General features: G+C 46.3%; 3 protein-coding genes across 3 annotated transcripts; 2 read left to right on the top strand and 1 right to left on the bottom strand.

The window, feature by feature from the left end:
• COX7A1 (cytochrome c oxidase subunit 7A1) lies at positions 1-4,961 on the bottom strand. The gene is made up of 5 exons (XM_070764597.1): positions 4,892-4,961; positions 3,288-3,676; positions 2,241-2,327; positions 1,295-1,379; positions 1-290 (listed from the first exon to the last, which is right to left on the bottom strand). Exons 1-5 carry the CDS (start codon positions 4,959-4,961, stop codon positions 238-240), a joined length of 684 nt encoding a protein of 227 aa, XP_070620698.1. The 3' UTR covers positions 1-237.
• LOC139174070 (ribonuclease Oy-like) lies at positions 4,449-11,260 on the top strand. Its single transcript, XM_070764124.1, has 10 exons — positions 4,449-4,878; positions 5,182-5,287; positions 6,183-6,240; positions 7,519-7,586; positions 7,757-7,814; positions 8,184-8,248; positions 9,152-9,265; positions 10,442-10,490; positions 10,586-10,660; positions 10,740-11,260. Exons 2-10 carry the CDS (start codon positions 5,184-5,186, stop codon positions 10,905-10,907), a joined length of 759 nt encoding a protein of 252 aa, XP_070620225.1. The 5' UTR covers positions 4,449-4,878; positions 5,182-5,183; the 3' UTR covers positions 10,908-11,260.
• A 1,055-nt stretch (positions 11,261-12,315) lies between these two features.
• Positions 12,316-19,145, top strand: ADAD2 (adenosine deaminase domain containing 2). Its single transcript, XM_070764123.1, has 8 exons — positions 12,316-12,673; positions 13,533-13,652; positions 14,241-14,391; positions 14,811-14,975; positions 15,823-16,037; positions 17,068-17,302; positions 17,932-18,064; positions 18,810-19,145. The coding sequence occupies exons 1-8, from the start codon at positions 12,526-12,528 to the stop codon at positions 18,918-18,920; spliced, it is 1,278 nt and encodes a 425-aa protein (XP_070620224.1). The 5' UTR covers positions 12,316-12,525; the 3' UTR covers positions 18,921-19,145.
• Positions 19,146-21,201: the final 2,056 nt, after the last annotated feature.

The following is a 21,201-nucleotide window of genomic DNA, read 5'->3' as shown; positions in this document are numbered from 1 at the left end:
TTTGGTGTGGTGTTGTTTTATTTGTGTCGCTCTAGGCATCAACATACACACTTTGGGAAAAACACAAAAAACCCCACCCGACGTTTCCTTGCTGGTTTGATCTTGCAATCGCTCCAAAATAAGATTTTGCTCTTCTCTGCTTGTGGGGTTTTCAAGAGAGGAGCCGGGGGGGCAGAGGGGGGTCCCGGGTTTGGGTGGGGGGGAGAATCGGGCCTTGCCCTCCGGGCTTCCTTCTCATTACTTCTTGATTCTTCCAAGCTCATGTATCCGGTAGAGCGCCCAGCAAACACCTGGAGAGAAAACAGGCTGAGTTAAAACCCAGTTAAAATCCGTTTACGACCGATTGTTTTGCGAGCTGCTGCAGCGTGAACAGAAAACATGACCAATGGCCGTTTTTCACACTTAATGACCATCGCAGCATCCCTGCAGTCACGTGATCAAAATTGGAGCGCCTGGTGCAACAGACTTGTATTTAGCAATAGCAATAGAATTTAGACTTATCTACCATATGCTGTAAAAGCATCATGAAGGGTCCATAAGTCTAAATGCTATTGCTATTCCTTCCTTCCCTCCCTCCTTCCTTTGTCTCTGTCTCTTTGTCTCTCTCTCTCCTTCCTTCCTTCCTTCCTTCCTTCCTTCCTTCCTTCCTTCCTTCCTTCCTTCCTTGCCATAGCCTGTAGACTTCTATCCCTTTTCTTAGTGCTTTTCCAGCCCCCTCTAAGCGGTTGACAGAATCAGCCTCTTGCCCCCAACAATCTGGGTCCTCATTTGACCCAGGAAAGAAGGAAGGAAGGAAGATATAAAAAATGGGTGGAACGAGGGAGGGAAGAAAGGAAGGTTAGTTTACAGAATCAGCTTCTTGCCCCCAACAATCTGGGTCCTCATTTGACCCCCTCGGAAGGATGGAAGGCTGAGTCAACCTGGAGCCTGGTGAGATTCGAACTGCCAAATTGCAAGGCAGCCGGCAGTCAGCAGAAGTAGCCTGCAGTACTGCACTCTAACCACTGCGCCACCGCGGCTCTTATTTCCATAGCGCCTCCTTATGCCCACCCTTGAATTATTGGTGGGAGGGGGAGCAGCTGGGTTTCTATGGCCAAGCTATCACTGTTTGTGGGTCCATGTATACGTATGTTACCCATAACCCTCTGCTGTCAGTTGGTGTCACCGTTGCTTTCGTGTGAACCCCTCGATTCCCATCTTGCAGTTTTTTGAAGGGCGTGTGTGAACCCCACCCACACCTCTGCAGCCCCCCCATATTTCAGCCCCCGGATGGGGAAGGGTCGAGTCCACTCACCAAAGGCTCCGATGGCCATGGTGATGCGATACATCACCATATCAGACATCCCCTTTTTCAGGTGCACTGGCAAACCGTTGTCCTCCTGGGGTGGGAACAAGAGAGACCCCCCCCAGTTAATTCAGTGACATCCACACCCCTGAAAAGGGCCTTGGTTGAGTAGCCCCCCAAATAGACCTAGAACCAGGCTGGTTTATTGGTTAAAGCGCCAGAAAAGAAAACCAGGCGACTGTGAGTTCTAGTCCTGTCATAGTTATGAAATTCATCCTGGTGACTTTATTTATTTTTTATTTTATTCCTGTACAGTGGCACCTCTACTTAAGAATGCCTCTTCCTAAGAACTGTTCTAGATTAGAACCAGGTGTTCAATTTTTTTTGGCCTCTTCTCAAGAACCATTTTCTACTTAAGAACACGAGCCCGGAAAAATTTCCCAGGAAATTTGTGAGCGGCACAAAGGCCCGGCCAGTTTCCTGCCATTTCTCTCCCTGGCGCAGTGCATGGGAGGCGCATGCTCCTCCTCGCCATATCAGAGTCCCTCTTTTTTTTTTTAAGCCTTAAAGTTTTAGAAACATAGAAATATAGAAGATTGACAGCAGAAAAAGACCTCATGGTCCATCTAGTCTGCCCTTATACTATTTCCTGTATTTTATCTTAGGATGGATGGATGTCTATCCCAGGCATGTTTAAATTCAGTTCTTGTGGATTTCCCAACCACGTCTGCTGGGAGTTTGTTCCAAGCATCTACTACTCTTTCCGTAAAATAATATTTTCTCGAGCGCAACCTGCTTAACAACGGAAATTCTGATGCAACCAGCGCGATGCCAGTGGGGGCTTTTAAGGGCTCGGCTGCAGGTGGTAGCTCCGTCTGCCCCCCGCACTCGGGTTGACAGCCCGGCAGCCGCAAATGGGGGCACAAGGGCTGTGGGGGTGCGCCCGGCGTCTCACCTGGAAGAGCTTCTGATATTGATGCACCTTGTTCTCCATTTGCCGTCTGGAGGTGGAGAAGCATCGAAGGGACTGCAAGCGACTCACCTGTAAACAAAATAAGCTGCAATAAAGATTTGGGCTCCCCAAAAACACCCTTCTCCTTCTTCTGTTTTTTTACAAATCCACCAAGGAGAAAAAATAGAATATAGAATATGGAATATATAAAATGTAGAACATAGAATATATAGAATATAGAATATGGAGAGAATAGAAAAGAATATAGAATATATAGAATATAGAATAGAGTAGAGAATAATAGAATAATTTAATTTAATTTATTAGATTTGTATGCCGACCCTCTCCGGAGACTCGGAGCAGCTAATAGTAGAGAATAGTAGAAAATAGAATAGAATAATAAAATAATAGAGAATAAATAGAATAGAATATAGAAAATAATATAGAAAATAATAATAATAACAACCACCACAATAATAATAATAATAATAATAATAATCATTATTATTATTAATTAGATTTGCATGCCACCCCTCTCTGCAGACTTGCGGCAGCTCACAACAATAATAATAACAACAATATGGCAATGTAACAAATCTAATATTAAAAAAAAAAATCTAAAAACCTTTTATTTAAAACCATACAACACAAGCACACCACACATAAAACTATATAAGCCTGGGGGAGATGTCTCAATTCCCCCATGCCTGGCGATACAGGTGGGTCTTAAGCAATTTACGAAAGACAAAGAGGGTGGGGGGCAGTTCTGATCTCCGGGGGGAGTTGATTCCAGAGGGCAGGGGCTGCCACAGAGAAGGCTCTTCCCCTGGGTCCCGCCAGACGACATGGTTTAGTCAACGGGACCTGGAGAAGGCCAACTCTGTGGGACCTAACTGTTCGCTGGGATTCGTGCTGCAGGAGGCAGTTCTGGAGGCAGAAGGGACTTTAGCTGTGAAAGGATCCAGGTGTCCCCCATGATTCCCCCCCCCCCCCAACTTCTGCTTTTTGCAAGTAAATATGTGCAAAACACCCTCGGCCCCTCAAACCCACCTGCACTTCCTGCGTGTTCTTTTCTCTCCCCCCAAAAGCAGAATGGAGACCTCTTTCTTTCCCTCGAGCAGAGGTGGCAGCTGCCTCGCCTCCCACCCACCCAGAGTTGGAGCTACAGCTGGAGACCTGTTGCTCCTCCACAACTTTTGTTTGTGCGACTTGCACGGCCAAAGGGCACCGTCTGTTTGGAGTCCTTTGCGCAACTGCTGAGAAGTAGCCCTGGAGCCCGGGAGGGGGCTGCAGCGACCGGCCTTTTTCTTCCACCCACCAAATTCCGTTTTTACCAGCAAGGGTCTCATGTTCTCCTGGGTCTCGGCTTTGCTCTTTCGCGGTGGGCCTTGTCCTCTGCGGGGGCCTCTCCAAGGATACTCCTGGTAGTGCCAAAACAGCTGACGGGGGTGGAGACAGCTGGAAGGAGCAGCTTGACCAGATGCCAGGAGTAAGGGAAGCTGGGAGGGTCAAAATACTAGTTGCAACGGAGCCTCTTCCCACCCCCTTCCCACCCCACATCCAAAGGGGGAGAAAGTGAAGGAGACCTTCCCCCATGGTACCAGATTTAAAGACCCCTGCCCCAAAGTGCTCCCTCGATGGAAGTTTTCACGAAGAGGCTGGACAACCAGTTGTCTGGAATGGCATAGGGCAAAGATCCTAGGTAGAGGCAGACGTAGCAATAGCAACAGCACTTAGACCTATAGACCGCTTCCTGGTGCTTTTCCAGCCCTCTCTAAGCGGTTGACAGAATCAGCCTCTTGCCCCCAACAATCTGGGTCCCCATTTGACCCCCCTCGGAAGGATGGAAGGCCAAGTCCACCTTGAGCCGGTGGCGAGATTTGAACTGCTGAACTACAGCTAGCAGTTAGCTGAAGGAGCCTGCAGGGCTGCACTCTAAGCACTGCACCACCCCGACTCTAGGATCTCCTGCTTGGGCAAGGAGTTGGACTAGATGACCTGCAAGGTCCCTTTCAACTCTGTTGACCTGATTCTTGGGTAGGGGCGGCATAAAAATCCAATTAAGTAAGTAAGTAAGTAAGTAAGTAAGTAAGTAAGTAAGTAAGTAAGTAAGTAAGTAAGTAAGTAAGTAAGTAAGCAAATAGATAGATAGATAGATAGATAGATAGATAGATAGATAGATAGATAGATAGATAGATAGATAGATAAATTTCCAAACTTGGCCACTTTAAGGCTTGTGAACTTCAATTCCCAGAATTCCCAACTGAGAGCAGGAATCTCCAAACAGTGGCCACTTTAAGACCTGTGGAATTCTGGGAGTTGTAGTCCAGAAGTCTTAAAGTTGCCAACTTTGGGGACCGCTGATAAGGAGACCATCCCCACTGTCATGCTTGCTGGGGGAATTCTGGGCATTGAAATCCGTCCATTTTCAAATGTCCAACTGCCCCTTAAGCCGTTGAGTGAAACCAAGAGATCTCCACCCACCTGCTTCTTCTAGCAGCCCATCATCTCAGGAGGACGTGGGGCCTCGTGGGTCACAGCTGAGCCCCGGTTCCTCCCCATGTATGCAGAAGTGAAAGCAGCTGGAGGCTTCTTCTTGCAGAGAAAGTTGGTGTCTGGATCTTGGTGGGGCGCTAAGCAGGTAGGCTACTCACTGTGCTGGTGTGGTGGGGGAGAAGCTGTTGGCCAACGTTGACCCAGGAACTGCAGCAGTGAACCATCCATGGTGGTCAGAGGTCCTCCAGCATTGTGGGCACCCTTTACCTTCCCAGGAAGACTTCACCGACCAAATGTAGAATCTTCTGCGGTAGAGGTTCTACTGCCAGAACTTCTCATTCTTTGTCCTCTTCTTGGATCCTCTGAAGAACATGAGGTCTCCTGGCCTGGTAGGATATACCAGGAGATGACCCATTCCCCATCTGACCGCCTTCTGCTTTCCTTGCAGACATGCCGTTGAAGTTGGCCATGTTGGGTTTCCTCTTCACCAGCTCTTTCTTGTACCTCTTGATCTTGGAGAAGGTGTGGGAGAAGTCGGAGAAAGACCACTCGAGGTAGGTGGGACATCTCGCAAGGGTCAAGGCTGGGGGCGCCTAGGCAGAATGTTCTAGTGCAGGGGTCCCCAAACATGGAAACTTTAAGACTTTTGGACTTCATAACTTTGGAAGTTGAAGTCCACAAGTCTTTTTTTTTGTCCCAAGTTTTTAAAAAACACATTTCTCCACATTCAACATACAACTTTATATATCTTCAATACATCTTAATATATGTATACAACCATATATCATTTTTCAAATACAATAGGCTAACTACAATAGACTAGACAATAATACAATAGACTACAAAAAGCCCCTGAGGGCAGAACAAGAAGCAATGGGTGGAAACTAAACAAGGAGAGGAGCAACTTAGAACTAAGGAGAAATTTCCTGACAGTTAGAACAATTAATCAGTGGAACAGCTTGCCACCAGAAGTTGTGAATGCTCCAACACTGGAAGCTTTTAAGCAGATGTTGGATGACCATTTGTCTGAAATAGTGTAGGGTTGGACTTGAAGTCCTCCAAGGTCCCTTCCAACTCTATTTTTATTTTATTTATTTATTCATTTGTCCAATACATAAATACATAGGAAGAAAAATAGACATGTAGTAATATATAGAAGGGTAAAGTGAGCTTAGAGGAGAGGGTATATGAAAGAAAGAAAATATATATATGATAAGTGAGAGAAAGGAAAGACAATTGGACAGGGGACGAAAGGCACACCAGGGCACTGTTGTTGTTGTTGTTAATAATAATAATAATAATATTAACTCACATTTCAGATTGCTTTATATTACTTCATCTGTGTCCATCTTTATTCTCTCCACTTCCCTCTTTCTACCCCAGACGGCCACAAGGCTTAAAGTTGCCAAGTTTGAAGACTTCGGATGCAGTGGTTGGCTCTTCTCACAGGCTTTGTCCTTGGGATTGTCTGATCTTCGTCCAGATGTGGCCCAACTCCTTCTGCGTGGTGAGCAGGCCACCAGGTGTTCTTCCAAAGAGGAGGGGGACCAATGCCTTGCCCCCCAAAGAGCTCATCTAGGATTGGATTTCAACCACCTGTGGGAACCGATCACCTCCCGGTTCCTGGATGAGATTGGATCACACAGTTCTCACATTTTGTTAGAGAAGGGAGGGGCAGGATCAAATTTACAATCCGTTTTTTGAAACCACCTTCAGATTGGACAAAGGCTGGGGGAGGTTGGATCCCGGAATGAGCAGGTGAATCATTTGGTGTTATCAGGACAGCGAAGAGAGTATCAATTTTATTTTTACCAAATTGAAGAGAAATGTTTATAGCCCAGGGCTGGACTGGCTGCTCTCGGAGCTGCTGTGCTTTCCGGCAGACGTTTCGTGACCCAACTAGGCAACGTCACCAGTACTTCGGTGCTTCTCCTTAGCACTGATCAAGTAATCTAGTTCGGTCGTGAAATGCCAGCACTCAGGAACCCACAATGTTATTTCTTCTTCTCTTTTCCTCTTTTATTTTGCCTAAAAAACAAATTAAAAAAATGTACAGTATCGCTACGGTGTCGTCACAAATGTATACATCTATATTTTTATTTATTTATTCATTCATTTCTCCAATACACAATACATATGGAAGAGAATAGACATGAAGTAATATATATAAAGATATGTAAAATAGAAGAGAAAATATATGAGAGGAAGAAAACATATATGATAAGTGAGAGAAAGGAAAGACAATTGGACAGGGGACGAAAGGCACACCAGTGCACTTATGGACGCCCCTTACTGGCCTCTTAGGAACTTGGAGAGGTCAATCGTGGATAGACTAAGGGAGAAATGTTGGGGGTTAGGGGTTGACACTATTGAGCCTGATAATGAGTTCCACGCTTCGACAACTCGATTGTTAAAGTCATATTTTTATATTTATATTTATTATCAGATCAAAAGGAAAAGAAAAACATAAACACAGTTAAAAGCAAGAGAGATATCCTTCTTCTCTCTCCATCATCTTATTCTTACTAATACTTTATTATATTTAGAATAGAATAGAATAGGATAGGATAGGATAGGATAGAATAGAATTCTTTATTGGCCACATGTGATTGGACACACAAGGAATTTGTCTTTGGTGCAGATGCTCTCAGTGGACATAAAAGAAAAGACACATATTTTATCCAGTTATACATATTGTATCATATATACATATATATATATATATATATATATATATATATATATATATATATATATATATATATATATATATATGTGTTCGAAGTCTCTACCGAGCAAATATGGCTGCGTCATGTCCGGGGAGGCAAAGAACTGGACCATCCATGGATTATGGTGAGCTTCCCCACCTGCAATGAAACACCTGCCTTTCCCTCTTCCAACCCTGTGTCGACCATGGTGGCTCCCATCCAGGGCACCCTGGGAAACGGAGTTTTCCCCAGAGAAGTTGAGGAAGGGAGGCCTACGGTTGGGATGGTGCCTCCTCCACCCTTTTCTCTCCACAGGCCCAGTGACGTCCAGAAATGCTGTCCGTATTGGCACCTCTTCCCTTCCGACCTGACGGTGCGTCGTGCTAAGGGCGTCAGCAGGCTCATGGGCATTGTATTCTCGTTGTTTGGCCGGGCCCTTTTATCCAATCACCCAGAGTGGCCTGGCCACAGCACAGCTGATTCAATACAAGAAGATCAACTCCGAGTCTTAAGAGATGGGCGGCATACAAATCTAATAAATAATAACAACAATAATAATAATAACAACTTACATTTCTGGATGTTGGAAAAAAAACATAGCACAGGAGCTTATAGGTTGGACACCTCTGGCACGAGGGGGAAGGGTTGGACTAGAAGACCTCCAAGGTCCCTCTATTATTCCGAACACAACCGGTGGCCGATGTCTCTATACTTATCTATCTTTTTTCCCTCCTTCTTGCAGAACCTGGTGCCCGAATTGAACCGTTATTGGCCAACTTTCACCAATCTCAGTAACTTCCAGTTCTGGTAATCCCAGTTAGAAGACAAGGGTGACCCTGGGGCTGTCCGGTGGATGGGGTGGGGGTGGATGAGGACAGAGAAGAAGTGATGAGGGACACGGGTCCTTCCATCTGGGGTTTCATATCAGGGAAATGACCCTGGCAACAGAGGACTGGTTTGGGGCCGTGGATATCTCTTTTAAGATGTGTGGACTTCAACTCCCAGCATGGGGAATTCTGGGCGTTGAAATCCCCCATCTTAAGCTACAATACGTAGCTACTGAAAAGCTGCAGTCCTTGATGTAGGACTGGAATTTCCATTGCTAAGCAAGAGACTTGAGAAGTAAATCCAGTTTTATTAGGACTCTGTCTGTAACTGTTGTATTGGCAATGTGTTGGCTGCAGGTGTTGCAGGCTGCCACAGGAGGGAGCTAGAGTTCATACTTATTTTTCTGGACTCACCCTCTCTGTTCCTCTTTGTTTCTCTGTGTTTATACCAGGGGCAGGCAAAGTTGGCTCTTCTAGGACATGTGGACTTCAACTCCCAGAATTCCTGAGCTAGCATAATTGGCTCAGGAATTCTGGGAGTTGAAGTCCATGAGTCATAGAAGAGCCAACTATGCCTATCCCTGGTCTATACTATTCACTGTGAAGGGCTATTCACTGTTAAGCAAGCTCTGCATTTTCTCTGCATTGTAGTCATGTATTATAGCTACAATGTGTTTAGGTTTCATATCTTTGTTTACTGATTATAACAAGGACAACTGGCAAGAAAAACTATGTACTTGGTAATATTTGGATGGTTATTCTGACTTATTATGTGTATGATTGTTTATCTGAATATGTTATTTCTCAAAGTAAACTTTAATTCAGGTTGTATATTTGTGTGTGGCCGAGCAGTTATTCACAAGGCCACCTTCTCTTCTTCCAGGCAGAATGAATGGGAAAAACACGGGACTTGCGGCGGCTGCATCGAATCCCTGAATAGTCCGAAGAAATTCTTTGGCGCTGCACTCTTCCTGCACACCAAATACAATATTGACAGGTGAGTCTGAAGCAGAAATTTCAAGTGGCTTTTCTAAAGGGAAAGTGGTCGAGTTGCTCTGGAACTCAGGATTGATTGGGAGGATGAAAGGTTTTGTAGGATATTATTGCTTTTATTGCACTGCTGATTTTATTGCTATATTTTTGTCGTTGTACTTATGATCATTGTTAGCCGCTCTGAGTCCCTTTTGGAGTGAGCCGTAGATAAATACAACAAACAGACAAACAAACAAAGGTTACCTTGAAATCTGGGTTAAATAATCCCCTCTGCCAATAGGGAGGGGGGTTTCCCACTTCTGGCTCCCCCAGAAATAAGGGTGACTTCGCTGGAAATGCAGGTCGGTCAGCCTTCAAAGGCCAGATGCGCTCAACCGAGAAGGTGGTTTGCTGGGTTTTAGAATATGTTAAAGGGTTAAATAAGGTTCAGGAGGGAAGTGTTTTTTAATAGGAAAGTGAACCTAAGAACAAGGGGGCACAATCTGAGGTGAGTTGGGGAAAAGATCAGAAGCAACGTGAGAAAATATTATTTGACTGAAAGAATTGTAGATGCTTGGAACAAACTTCCAGCAGACGTGGTTGGTAAATCCACAGTCACTGAATTGAAACATGCCTGGGATAAACACAGATCCATCCTAAGATAAAATTCAGGAAATAGTAGAAGGGCAGACTAGATGGACCATGAGGTCTTTTTCTGCAGTCAATCTTCTATGTTTCTATGTTTCTAAGAGCAAAGTGTAAGATCGCAGCCCAGCACGATTTGTTTAGCAAATCACGGTTATGGAAAATCTCTTTGCCCCCCCAGATGCATAAGGTCACCAGGATTCAAATTATCTTATTGTGAAATATATTTGCTGCATATTTCCTCTGCCACGATTCTAGCCAAGCTTCCCCATATCAAATTATGCCCCGGTTCTTCTCTGGAGATGAGCATGGCTGCACAAATTTGATTAATAAAAGAGATTAAATAATAAATAAGATTTTGCAAATACAATCTCTAGCCAAAGGGGCTGCAGGCGGCTGCTTCAGGGAGAAGATGGCTCCGTTCAGTTTAACTAGGAATCTCGGTCTTTAAAGAGGATTAACTTGCAAAGTCTGTTTTTTAAAGTAAATATCAGAGAAAGGCAAAATGAATTGGCATTAATTAGCACCCCTTTGCTTCCTTTTTTTTTAATTGCAGGGTTTTTGAAAAGGCTGAGATTATTCCCTCCTGCCGGCAGAGTTACGAGGTACCCGTTTATTTTCCTTTGCTCCCGAAGAATTGGGGGTCGGCAGAGTATGGCCGAAATAGTCCCCCTCCCTTTCTCTGGACTTTTCTCCCCAGCTCAGCACCTTCATGGACGCCCTAGAGCCACTCCTGGGACCCCAGTTCCAGCTGCAGTGCGTGACAGACAGGCAGGTGGGTTTTTGCTACCCTCCCTGCAGTGCGGGCCCCTCCCACCACGTGGCCCTCTTGACTCCTTCGTCTTTGTTCGTAGGAGCGGCAGCTGCTGGTTCAAATCAAGGTTTCCCTCTTCAGCAACTTCTCCACGGGCTGCGTGGCCGAGCCCCCCGTGGGCCTCTCCCCTTACTACCCCTGCAGGGCTCAGAGGGGGATTTTATACGTACCCCCCAGTCAGAAGGACCCCCGCCATCCCTGCCCGTGACGAGAGAGAGAGCAGCCGGAAGAAAACCCATCATCCTCAGCCAGCGGGATATTTCCAACAATGTTCTCCACGTTGGTCACCCAGCCATTTCTTACCACGGCTTTGGAGATTTGAACCCTCTCCGTGGCCAACTGTGGAACCAGCACCACTAAATCCATTTGCCACCTGTGGCCAGCTGGAATTAACAGGGTTCAGAAGAGTTTTGGAAAATGCCAGTTAGTTCTCTGATATAATTTTATTTTTCTCCAACTTGAAAAACATACATACATGAAAACACCTATACCATCAATGCCTAATGTTATGCTTATGGAATCTCTTATATTAAAAAAATTAATAAAACATCCTAAAACCTATTTTCATTTCATCAATAATTACATATGTACTTAGTTACATAATTAAATAATAAATAAATGCCAGTTAGTTCTCAGTTTATTGTATTTAAACATGAAAAACAATAGAGGAAACCTTCCAATCTGAACGAATATGACCAAGGAGAGCTGCTTAGCAGAGGAAAATTATAATAAATTATAATAAATAGATCTAATAAACACTCGATCTGAGGTCTTTTTTTGGGGGGTGGGGGGGATAGGATTCTTTATAGAATTCTTTATTGGCCTAGGCTATAGGGTGATTGGACACACAAGGAATTTGTCTTTAGTGCAGATGCTCTCAGTGGACATTAAAGAATCAAGAATTGTCAAGAATCATAAGGTTCAGCAATGATTGTCCTAAGGTACAAATAAGCAATGAAGAAACAATATTAATAAAAATCTTAAGGATACAATAATAATGAATGATAATTTAATTAATAATAATTTATTACATTTGTATGCCGCCCCTCTCCGAGAACTTGGGGCGGCTCACAACAATAACAACAAAGTACAAATCCAATATCCAAAAACACAATTTAAAAACCCTTAATAAAATAATCACACAACCCAATCAAACCATACATAAAACAGTAGTTAGGGGAGATGTCAATTTCCCCATGCCTGATAGCAAAGGTGAGTTTTCAACAACTTGCGAAAGGCAGGCGATCCGAGGGGAGTTGATTCCAGAGGGCCGGGGCCACCACAGAGAAGGCATTGCTTAGTTGATGGGACCCGGAGAAGGCCGACTCTGTGGGACCTTATCGGTCGCTGGGATTTTATTAACAAAAAACCTTAATAAAAATGGAATCAAACAAAAAACAAACTCTTTTAAAAGCGGAGGGTTTTCCAGTTTTTCCATCTGCAAGACGTTCGAGGCCAGCTTGCAAAAAATAAAAATAAAAATAGAGAATCCACTTCCATTGCAGGCGGACTGGGGGATTCTGGGACTTGAAGTCCAGCTGGAGAAGCCACGCAGCCCCCTGCAAAGCCTGCACGGCTTGGAATCCGCGCTCCTGATTGGCTGGCTCCCACCCCCGGGGAAGCAGGGGGGCGTGGCCGGGCTCCCTTCCCGCCACCTGTTGCAAGCGGGCGCCCTCCGCACGTGCTGCCTTGTCCGCCACTGGCGCGGGGGATTCTGGGAGTTGGAATCCAGCCCCCCCCCTTTCACCGGCTTGCAATTTGCAGCGGGTCCAGTCGGTGCTTCCCGTCCCCCCTTTTTTTTGTTTTGCAGGGAAAGAGGGGGAGGCATGGAGGGGGCCAACTGCCGGGAGGAGAGCCTGCCCCCGCCCTCTTGGAAAGGACCCGGCCAGAGCCCCCCCGCCTGGAGGGAGGAGCAGCAGGGGCCCCCGCGCGCCCGCCAAGTCCTCCAGCCGCCCCGGGAGGCCGCCGAGAGAGGTGGGCGGGAAGAGGGGGGACTGGGAGGGGAGGGGGGGTCCCAGGGTGGGCGGGGTCCCAGGGTGGGGGTGGGATTGCAGAGAGACCAGCAAGAGGGGGGGGTCTTGAATGCAGCGCCCCCAACGGCACTGAAAAAAAAGGGAGGGGTTTTTTAACCGTTGGGACCGTTTGCAGCATCCTTGGGGGTCCCACAATCCCAATTCAACATTGAGTGGGGCAGCAGCTGTATTATGCTCTTGAGGTCTCCTCCTTGCCAGCAGCTTTGCAAGATTTGTACCCCTCCTCTTCCTCCTCCTTCTGCCTTTCTCTCATCCCTCTTCCTGCTTTTTCCTCCTCCTCTTCCTCTCCTCAACCTCTGCCCCCTTTTGGCCCTGATGAAGTTACCTAGTTGGGTCACGAAACGTCTGCAAGAAAGCCACCAAGCCCAGAGAGCGCTCTGGGACCCCACAGCCCCTTCCTCTCCTCCTCTTCCTCAAATGCTATGGTGCTGCGGTGGTTACTGCAGGCTACTTCTGCTGACAGCCGTCTGCCTGCAGTTTGGCAGTTCGAATCTCACCACGGGCTCAAAGTTGACTCAGTCTTTCATCCTTCCGTGGTGGGTCAAATGAGGACCCAGATTGTTGGGGGCAAATACGCTGACTCTCTGTAAACTGCTTAGAGAGGGCTGGAAAAGCACCGGAAAGTGGCATATAAGTCTAAGCGCTATTTCTGCTCCCTCTTTCCTCCTCCTCCTTTCTGAACCTACTTGATCCTCGCTCTGGACCGATCTTGAGGAGCTCAACAAGGACAGGGGATCTGTCCTACAAGGTGGGGTGAGCAGGTGTCCAGCCTGATCCACCTGGTGGTCTTCCTTCCGCAGAGTCCTTCCATCAGGAGCGATGCGCGGCCATCACCAAAGTCGTGTGCGAAATGCTTCTCGCACAAGAGCCGTTCTACCGTGACTGTTTGGGCAACGTGGCAGCCTTCATCCTGGAGCGAGGTGAGCCCCTAAATAAAATAAAATAAATAAAATAAAATAAATAAAATTAATTAATTAATTAAATAAATTATTTTATTTATTTTATTTATTTTATTTATTTTATTTATTTATTTATTATTTATTTTATTTATTTATTTATTATTTATTTTATTTTTTGTTTATTTGTTTGTTTATTTGTTTATTTTTATTTATTTATTTTATTTATTTTATTGATTGATTGATTGATTGGATTTGTATGCCGCCCCTCTCCGTAGACTCGGGGCGGCTAACAACAGTAACAAAAAACAGCATGCAAATCCAATACTGAAACAACTAAAAACCCTTATTGTAAAACCAAACATCCCTACATGCAAACATACCATACGTGAATTGCAAAGGCCCAGGGGGAAAGAATATCTCAGTTGCCCCATGCCTGATGGCAGAGGTGGGTTTTAAGGAGCTTGCAAGGATGCCCAGCTCAGCCTAAGGGTCAGCCCCAGTGTAGGGTCACCCCAAGGCCAGTACGAGTGACATGTTTCATTAGTGTTGTTGTGTCAGTGATTGTCGATGCCATGCGCTCAATGGAATAAATGGGAATTTCCTTTGAAGAGGCGGCCGACAGCCAAGGCCCCTTCCAAGAGACCTACGAGCTGGTGGCCTTGGGGACCGGAGACGTTTGCTACGGCGGCTGGATGGAATTTGACGGGCGGAAAGTCCACGACTTGCATGGCCTGGTGGTGGCTCGCCGGGCCCTGATGAGGTCAGTAACTTAATAATAATAATAATAATAATAATAATAATAATAATAATAATTTATTAGATTTGTATGCCGCCCCTCTCCGAAGACTCCGGCCACATGAATCCCAGCAAACGGTCAGGTCCCACAGTCAGCCTTCTACATGTCCCATCAACTAGACAATATTGCTTGGTGGGGCCTAGGGGAAGAGCCTTCTCTGTGGGGGCCCCGGCTCTCTGAAATCAGCTCCTCCCAGATTTTATTGTAATTTCTGGGGGTGGGGGTGGGGGTATACTAACTTAGTTAGTAAGTAAGTAAGTAAGTAAGTAAGTCCCGAACTATCTGTAGTCCCTGTTTAATGGGCGTCCCTATTGAATAACCTCCCTATGTACCCCCAATCTATGTCACCCCACAATTCCCCTCCGATTCTGCTCCGTCCTCAGATATTTGTACAAGCAGCTCCTGCTGTGCTGTAGCCAGGATCCGGCCGTGTCCGAACAGGGCATCTTCTGCCGGGCGGAAGGTGGGCAACACCTGAGACTGAAGCCCCGATGCTACCTGCACCTCTACCTGAGCCAAATGCCGGACGGAGCGGTGAAAAAACTCCAGTGAGTATCGTGGGAACGCTGGGGCAGGGTCCAGAGCGGGGTTAGGGGGTGGGAAAAGGGGGCGGGGTCAGAGCGGGGTGGGAGTTGGCGTAGCCAGGAAGTATGGAGTGCATCTTCCAGTGTTTAGAGCAGCGAATGCTGGCTGGGGAATTCTGGGAGTTGAAGTCCAAATATCTTCAAGTTGCCAAGGTTGGGAAACACTGGTTTAGAAGATACGAAATTTGTTTTATTTTGTCTGTTGGTTTGTTTTGTCAAGTACGTATTGGTGGTATACAAAGATATAACAATATTTATGTACGTAATACTAGTAAGAGAGAAACATTTGGACAGGGGACGGAAGGCACGCTGGTGCACTGATGCACGTCCCTTACTGACCTCTTAGGAATCGGGAGAGGTCAACAGTGGACAGTTTAAGGGGAAAGTTAGGTGATAGAATAGAATAGAACAGAACAGAATAATGGAATGGAATGGAATAGAATAGAATAGAACTCCTGGTCGAGGTCGGGCCGCAACTGGTAGACAAGAGGGACTTGGGCCAAAGCCCCCCTAGCCACAGCTGTGGATCTCGGAGGACTCCCAAGTGGGAACTGCTTCTCCCCCCAGGACCAAAGATGGGCGGATGGAATTGACCCACAGCCGCTCAGTCTTGTCGGGGTTGAGTTTTAACCTGTTGACCCTCGTGGCTTCAAGGCTCCGGCCCATCACTTCCACCGCATGAGCAGTGTATCAGGTGGAACCGTTCCGGCGAGCTCAGGATTTGGGGGGTTGCAGATCCAAGCGTCGCGCCCTCTTTTTTCCCTGCCGGCTGACCTCCCCTCCCCCTCCGCCTTTGCTTCCTCCCTCCCAGCTCCCCTTTATCGAAGTCCACCCCTTCGGTCGAGCTGCACGTCAATGTCAAGGGGCAGTTGAATCCCGTCTCGAATTGCAGCCCCACCATGCTGCGCGCCCACGTCTACTCTGCCCCCGGCAGCGACAAGCTGAGCTGCTGGACCGTCCTGGGGGTCCAAGGGGCCCTGCTCAGCCACTTCCTTCATCCCGTGTACATCACCAGCATCGTCCTAGGTGATTGTTTGTTTGATTGATTGATTGATTGATTTCTATGCCGCCCCTCTCCGAAGACTCGGGGCAGCGTATAACATAACCCCCCCACCTGGAAATTACAATAAAATCTGGGAGGAGCTGATTTCAGAGAGCCGGGGCCCCCACAGAGAAGGCTCTTCCCCTAGGCTCCACCAAGCAATATTGTCTAGTTGATGGGACATGTAGAAGGCCGACTGTGGGACCTGGCCGTTTGCTGGGATTCATGTGGCCGGAGGCAGTCCCGTAAGTAATCTAGTCCGATGCCATGTAGGGCTTTATAGGTCATAACCAACACTTTGAATTTTGTCCAGAAACGCTCTTCGAAGGTAGCCCCATGCAGAGAGCATTATACTAGTCGAGCCTCGAGGTGATAAGGGCATGGCGCACAAATCCCAGCGGCCAATAAGGTCCCACAGAGTCAGCCTTCTCCAGGTCCCGTCGACCAGACAATGTTATTTGGTGGGGCCTTCTCTGTGGCAGCCCCGGCCCTCTGGAACCAGCTCCCTCCGGAGATTCGAACTGCCCCCACCCTCCTCGCCTTTCGCAAGACCCTTGAGACCCATTTATGTTGCCAGGCATGGGGCAGCTAGATCATGGCCCCTTCTTCTCTGGCCATTAAATGTTATGTATGGATATAATTGTGGAATATTGATTGTTTTTTAAGATAATGGGATTTTAGTTATAGTTTTAATTATTAGATTTGTACATATATTGTTTTATATTGTATGTTGTGAGCCGCCCAGGGTCCTTGGATAGGGGCTGCATACAAGTCTAATTAATAATAATAGTAATAGTAATAATGATGATGATAACAACAACAACAACAATAATAATAATAATAATAATAAGTGGGCAGAAGGAGTCCCCGACTTGAGTGACTGTGAGTAGAGACTCTATGTCCAGATATCGGATATGTTGGGCCGTGGTTGTAAGTCGAGGACTTTATGAACGTTGCCCTGACCCGTGTTTCCTCTCTGCCTCTCTCGTCGCTTTTGGACGTCTGTGTTTTCAGCTGACCCTTATCACAACCACGACACTCTCTACCGCGTCCTCAACGAGCGTGTCCAGCTGGGGCCGGAGGATGGCGTGCCCAAACCCTATGGTCCCCAGAAGATCTACCTCTTCAAGGGGCCCCCCACGACCCCCCTCAACTCCCCATCAGAGCGCGGTTTGCTGAGCCTGAACTGGTGCGCAGGAGACGAGGGGCTGGAATGTGTGAACGGAGCCGTCGGGAAGGCCAAGAGGGAGTAAGTGGGGGGGGGGGGGCTGAGGGATGGGGGGGAGGCAATGGGGACAGAGGGGGAGGGGTGGGGACACCCAAAACTAGTCTTTACTGGTTGGGTGGTTTGAGTTTGATTTAGGATGGTTGATTTGGGATTTAGGAGATGAATTTGGGGGTGAGTTGGAATTGATTGGAGACTGACTTGAAATTGACGAGATTAATTTGAAATCGATGAGATTGACGAGATTGATTTGGGATTGGCAAAACTGATTTGGGATTGACAATTCCAATTGACAAAACTGATTTGCTTCCAAGTATTCCTTGGGTCTTAATTACTGCTAATTAACCGGGCGGACAGAACATTAATGACCTATTATAAAAGAGTCATTATTTTCTTTCAATAAGTTTGTCTCCAACCCAGTGTTCCTGTCTCTGGTTTTGTTGATCCAATGGTCCATCGGATTGGAAAAGAATGGACTCAAAAGTTGGTTTTTGTTCCCTGGCTGAAAGATTCACTCCAGGTCCTCCGCAGCGAAGAGACTGGACAATCGTTTGTCTGAAATGGCGTAGAGTTTTCTGACTGAGCAGAAGGGGTTGGAGTAGAAGACCTCCAAGGTCCCTTCCGACGGTTGTTACTCTGTGTTCCCTCCCCAGCATTGCAAATTCAGGAGGCGAGTCCCGACCCAGTCGTGTCTGTAAAGCTGCCATGTTGAACTCCTTCAGGAAAGTGGCCCAGGAGATGAAGAGGGAGGACTTGGCGTTGTTTTCCACGTATCATGAAGCCAAGGTGAACCTTTGAACCTGATCTCCATCCTTCTGGTCTCCCCACGGGAATGGTTGGGTTGTGGTTTAATGCATTGTACACACCATCCCACCTTTGGTGCACTTAATTTAAGAAGCCATGGTTAAGTATGAGGAGTCCTTTGTTTGCTTCTTAATTTAAGGGTGGTAGACCTCAAGTTGAGTATCTCTTGAACGTTTCTCAAACCTTGTAATTTTAAGAGGGGTAGACTTCCTCTCTTTGGGTTGACCTAATGCAAGAAACCATAATTAAGCAAATGTTTGTACAGTATGAGTCCTTAGTTTGTTTCCTGAGTCAAAGGAGGTGGACCTCAGATTTAGTATTTCTTGAACGTTCCTCCTAGGCTAGAGTTTCTCCAACTTGGCAACTTTAAGAGGGGTAGACTTCCTCTTAATTCAAGAAACCATGGTTAAGCAAATGTTTGGACAGTTTTCACCAGTAGTCACTGTTGCCTTTGGTTTGTTAGATCAACGAAAGTGGACTCCCGAGTTGAGTATCTCTTGAACGTTCCTCTTAGACTTATGTTTCTCAACCTTGGCCACTTTAACAGGTGTGGACTTCCACTCCCAGAATTCCCCAGCCAGCATTTTTTTCTAAGTTGTCTAGACTTTAATGCTGGCTGGGGAATTCTGGGAGTGGAAGTCCACGCCTGTTAAAGTGGCCAAGGCTGAGAAACACCAGAAGAACATCCAAGAGACACTCAAGGTTTGTTTCTCTTTTCTTTGCTCAGGTTCAAGCCACAACTTACCAGACTGCAAAGCTCCAACTCTACACCCACTTGAGTGTCCGGGACTTGAACAGGTGGCCTCAAAAGCAGCTGGTGGACATGTTCTGCAGATAGACTGCCCTGGGAAGCTGAAGACCCCTCCAGCCAATGGATAGGAACAAGTTCCAACGAGATCTGGTTTTCGATTTCGTTCCCCAAATTATGGGATTGTTGATGTTAGTAAGTTTCAATCCAAGATTTTCAAAACTACCTGGTTTCAACTAGACGTAACTACGGTGAACTGCAATTTTGGTTTCGGATCTAATGTGCAGATAAATGTCATTGGTGAGCAGAAACGTAGGTTGTAGTCTCGAGTCTTCTTTCAGACAAGACCCCTGAGTTTATCCAGAGCAGAGGCCTCCAAACTTGGTACCTTTAAGCCTTGTGGACTTCAACTCCCAGAATTCCACCAACCAGCTTCTGGCAGTTGAAGTCCACAAGTCTTAAAGCTGCCAAGTTTGAAGAACCCTGAACTAGAACTTAGATCGTTTATGGTTTGCACTGGGGTGGCAGTTAACGCATGAAAAAGTCACACCCATAGGTAAGAACAGAGAAGCATGAATATACAGGTGGACTTCTTCAAAGAGCAAATTTTGAACGGTGTTGAGGGTGGAATGGTTTGGGGTTTTTTTCATCTATACAAAATATATTTGCATATATTTGCCTTTTGCAGATGGAACTCTTCTATTCTTTTAGAGTTTTAACAGGAGGATCCAGATAAAGCAAGTAGGTTGCTTTTAAACATGGTCTTGTTAGTTTCAGTTCTACACCTCTTGCTAAGAATTGCCCTTGGGGAGATATGTACATATCTATGTATGTACAGGGGGTGGACATAAAAATGGAAACACCTCGCAGCTTTTCCGTGGAATCCAGATTTATGAAGCTCCCTTCCACTGGGTTCTGTCCGTGTCTATTGAGCTCTGCAGTGATTTTAGGAGCTGCGGTCTCGCGATCCGCTCTAACAATTTGCTCTAGAGTCCGGCAGTCTCTCTCAGACCACTTTGACTTTCGACCAGACCTGTGCTTGGCTGAGTACGTTTTCCCTTCTCTTTCCAAAGCAGTCATGACTTTTGAGACATGACCTCTTCAAACGCCAAACATCCGGGCACTTTCTGTTACACTGGCGCCTGCCATTCGAGCACCAACAATTTGGCCTCTTTGAAAGTCTGAGAGGTCATTTCTAGGACGTTATAACCCATTTCCTTAAATTTCTGTTTTAAAAAAAGGTAGTTTAAAAAACATCAAATAACAGAAGTTTTAAAAAACAACATTAAAATATGTCAAGTTTTGATTGATTTGAACATGTTCAAACATGATGCCAGAAAGTCAAGTGTTTCCATTTTTTTGTTCACCCCCTGTATGTATGTATGCATGTACACACATACACACATACATGTATGTATATATACATCTGCATATATGTTACTTATTGTGATGCTCGTTTGGAAATGTGTTGCCTTTGAGTGCCCACCATCCAATTTATCTCCGAGACCGCCTCCTGCCGCACGAATCCCAGCGACCGATTAGGTCCCACAGAGTGGGCCTTCTCCAGGTCCCGTCAACTAAACAATGTCGGTTGGCGGGCCCCAGGGGAAGAGCCTTCTCTGTGGCGGCACCGGCCCTCTGGAACCAACTCCCCCCGGAGATTAGAACTGCCCCTACTCTTCCTGCCTTCCGTAAACTCCTTAAAACCCACCTCTGCCGTCAGGCATGGGGGAACTGAAACATCTCCCCCTGGGCATGTTTAATTTATGCATGGTATGTCTGTGTGTGCGTCTGTTAGCATATGGGGTTTTTTAAATATTTAAATATTTTTAAATATTTTTAAATTTGTCTGTTTACTTATGATTTGTTTCTACATGTTGTGAGCCGCCCCGAGTCTTCGGAGAGGGGCGGCATACAAATCTAAGTAATAAATAAATAAATAAATAAAATAAATAATAAATTTAGAAAGGGTTAGTTTCAGACATATCTTGGTGTTTTGCACAAAAAATGCTGCCCAACACCAAGACCTTGTTGGAAGTCATGCTAAGCCCAAATGTGGTTTGTTTGGCTTTGTCTGAAATTAATGCTCAGAGCCTCTCGGTGGTGTTTCATTCAGTAAACCGCAAGTGGGCTTAGCAGGCAGGTGTGGTGGTGGCTATGTTCACCGCCTGCCTCCTGGAGGTTGGGGTAGTCGGAGAAGCATGGAGGCCGCCCCAGAGGAGAGTCTTTGGGGGTGGACGACCTTAAATCAGGATGCCCCCCCCCATGAGGCATCCTCACCCTCCCAGCCAGCCCCACTTCTTCAAACTCAGAGGAGACACCTGCCCCACCCACCCCTCCGGATTCCTTCTTTACTGACCTAGAGAGAGCC

This window comes from Erythrolamprus reginae, chromosome 11 (genome assembly GCF_031021105.1).
Source record: "Erythrolamprus reginae isolate rEryReg1 chromosome 11, rEryReg1.hap1, whole genome shotgun sequence".
Lineage (NCBI taxonomy): Eukaryota > Metazoa > Chordata > Lepidosauria > Squamata > Dipsadidae > Erythrolamprus > Erythrolamprus reginae.
This window is presented reverse-complemented; position numbering and strand designations above follow the sequence as displayed.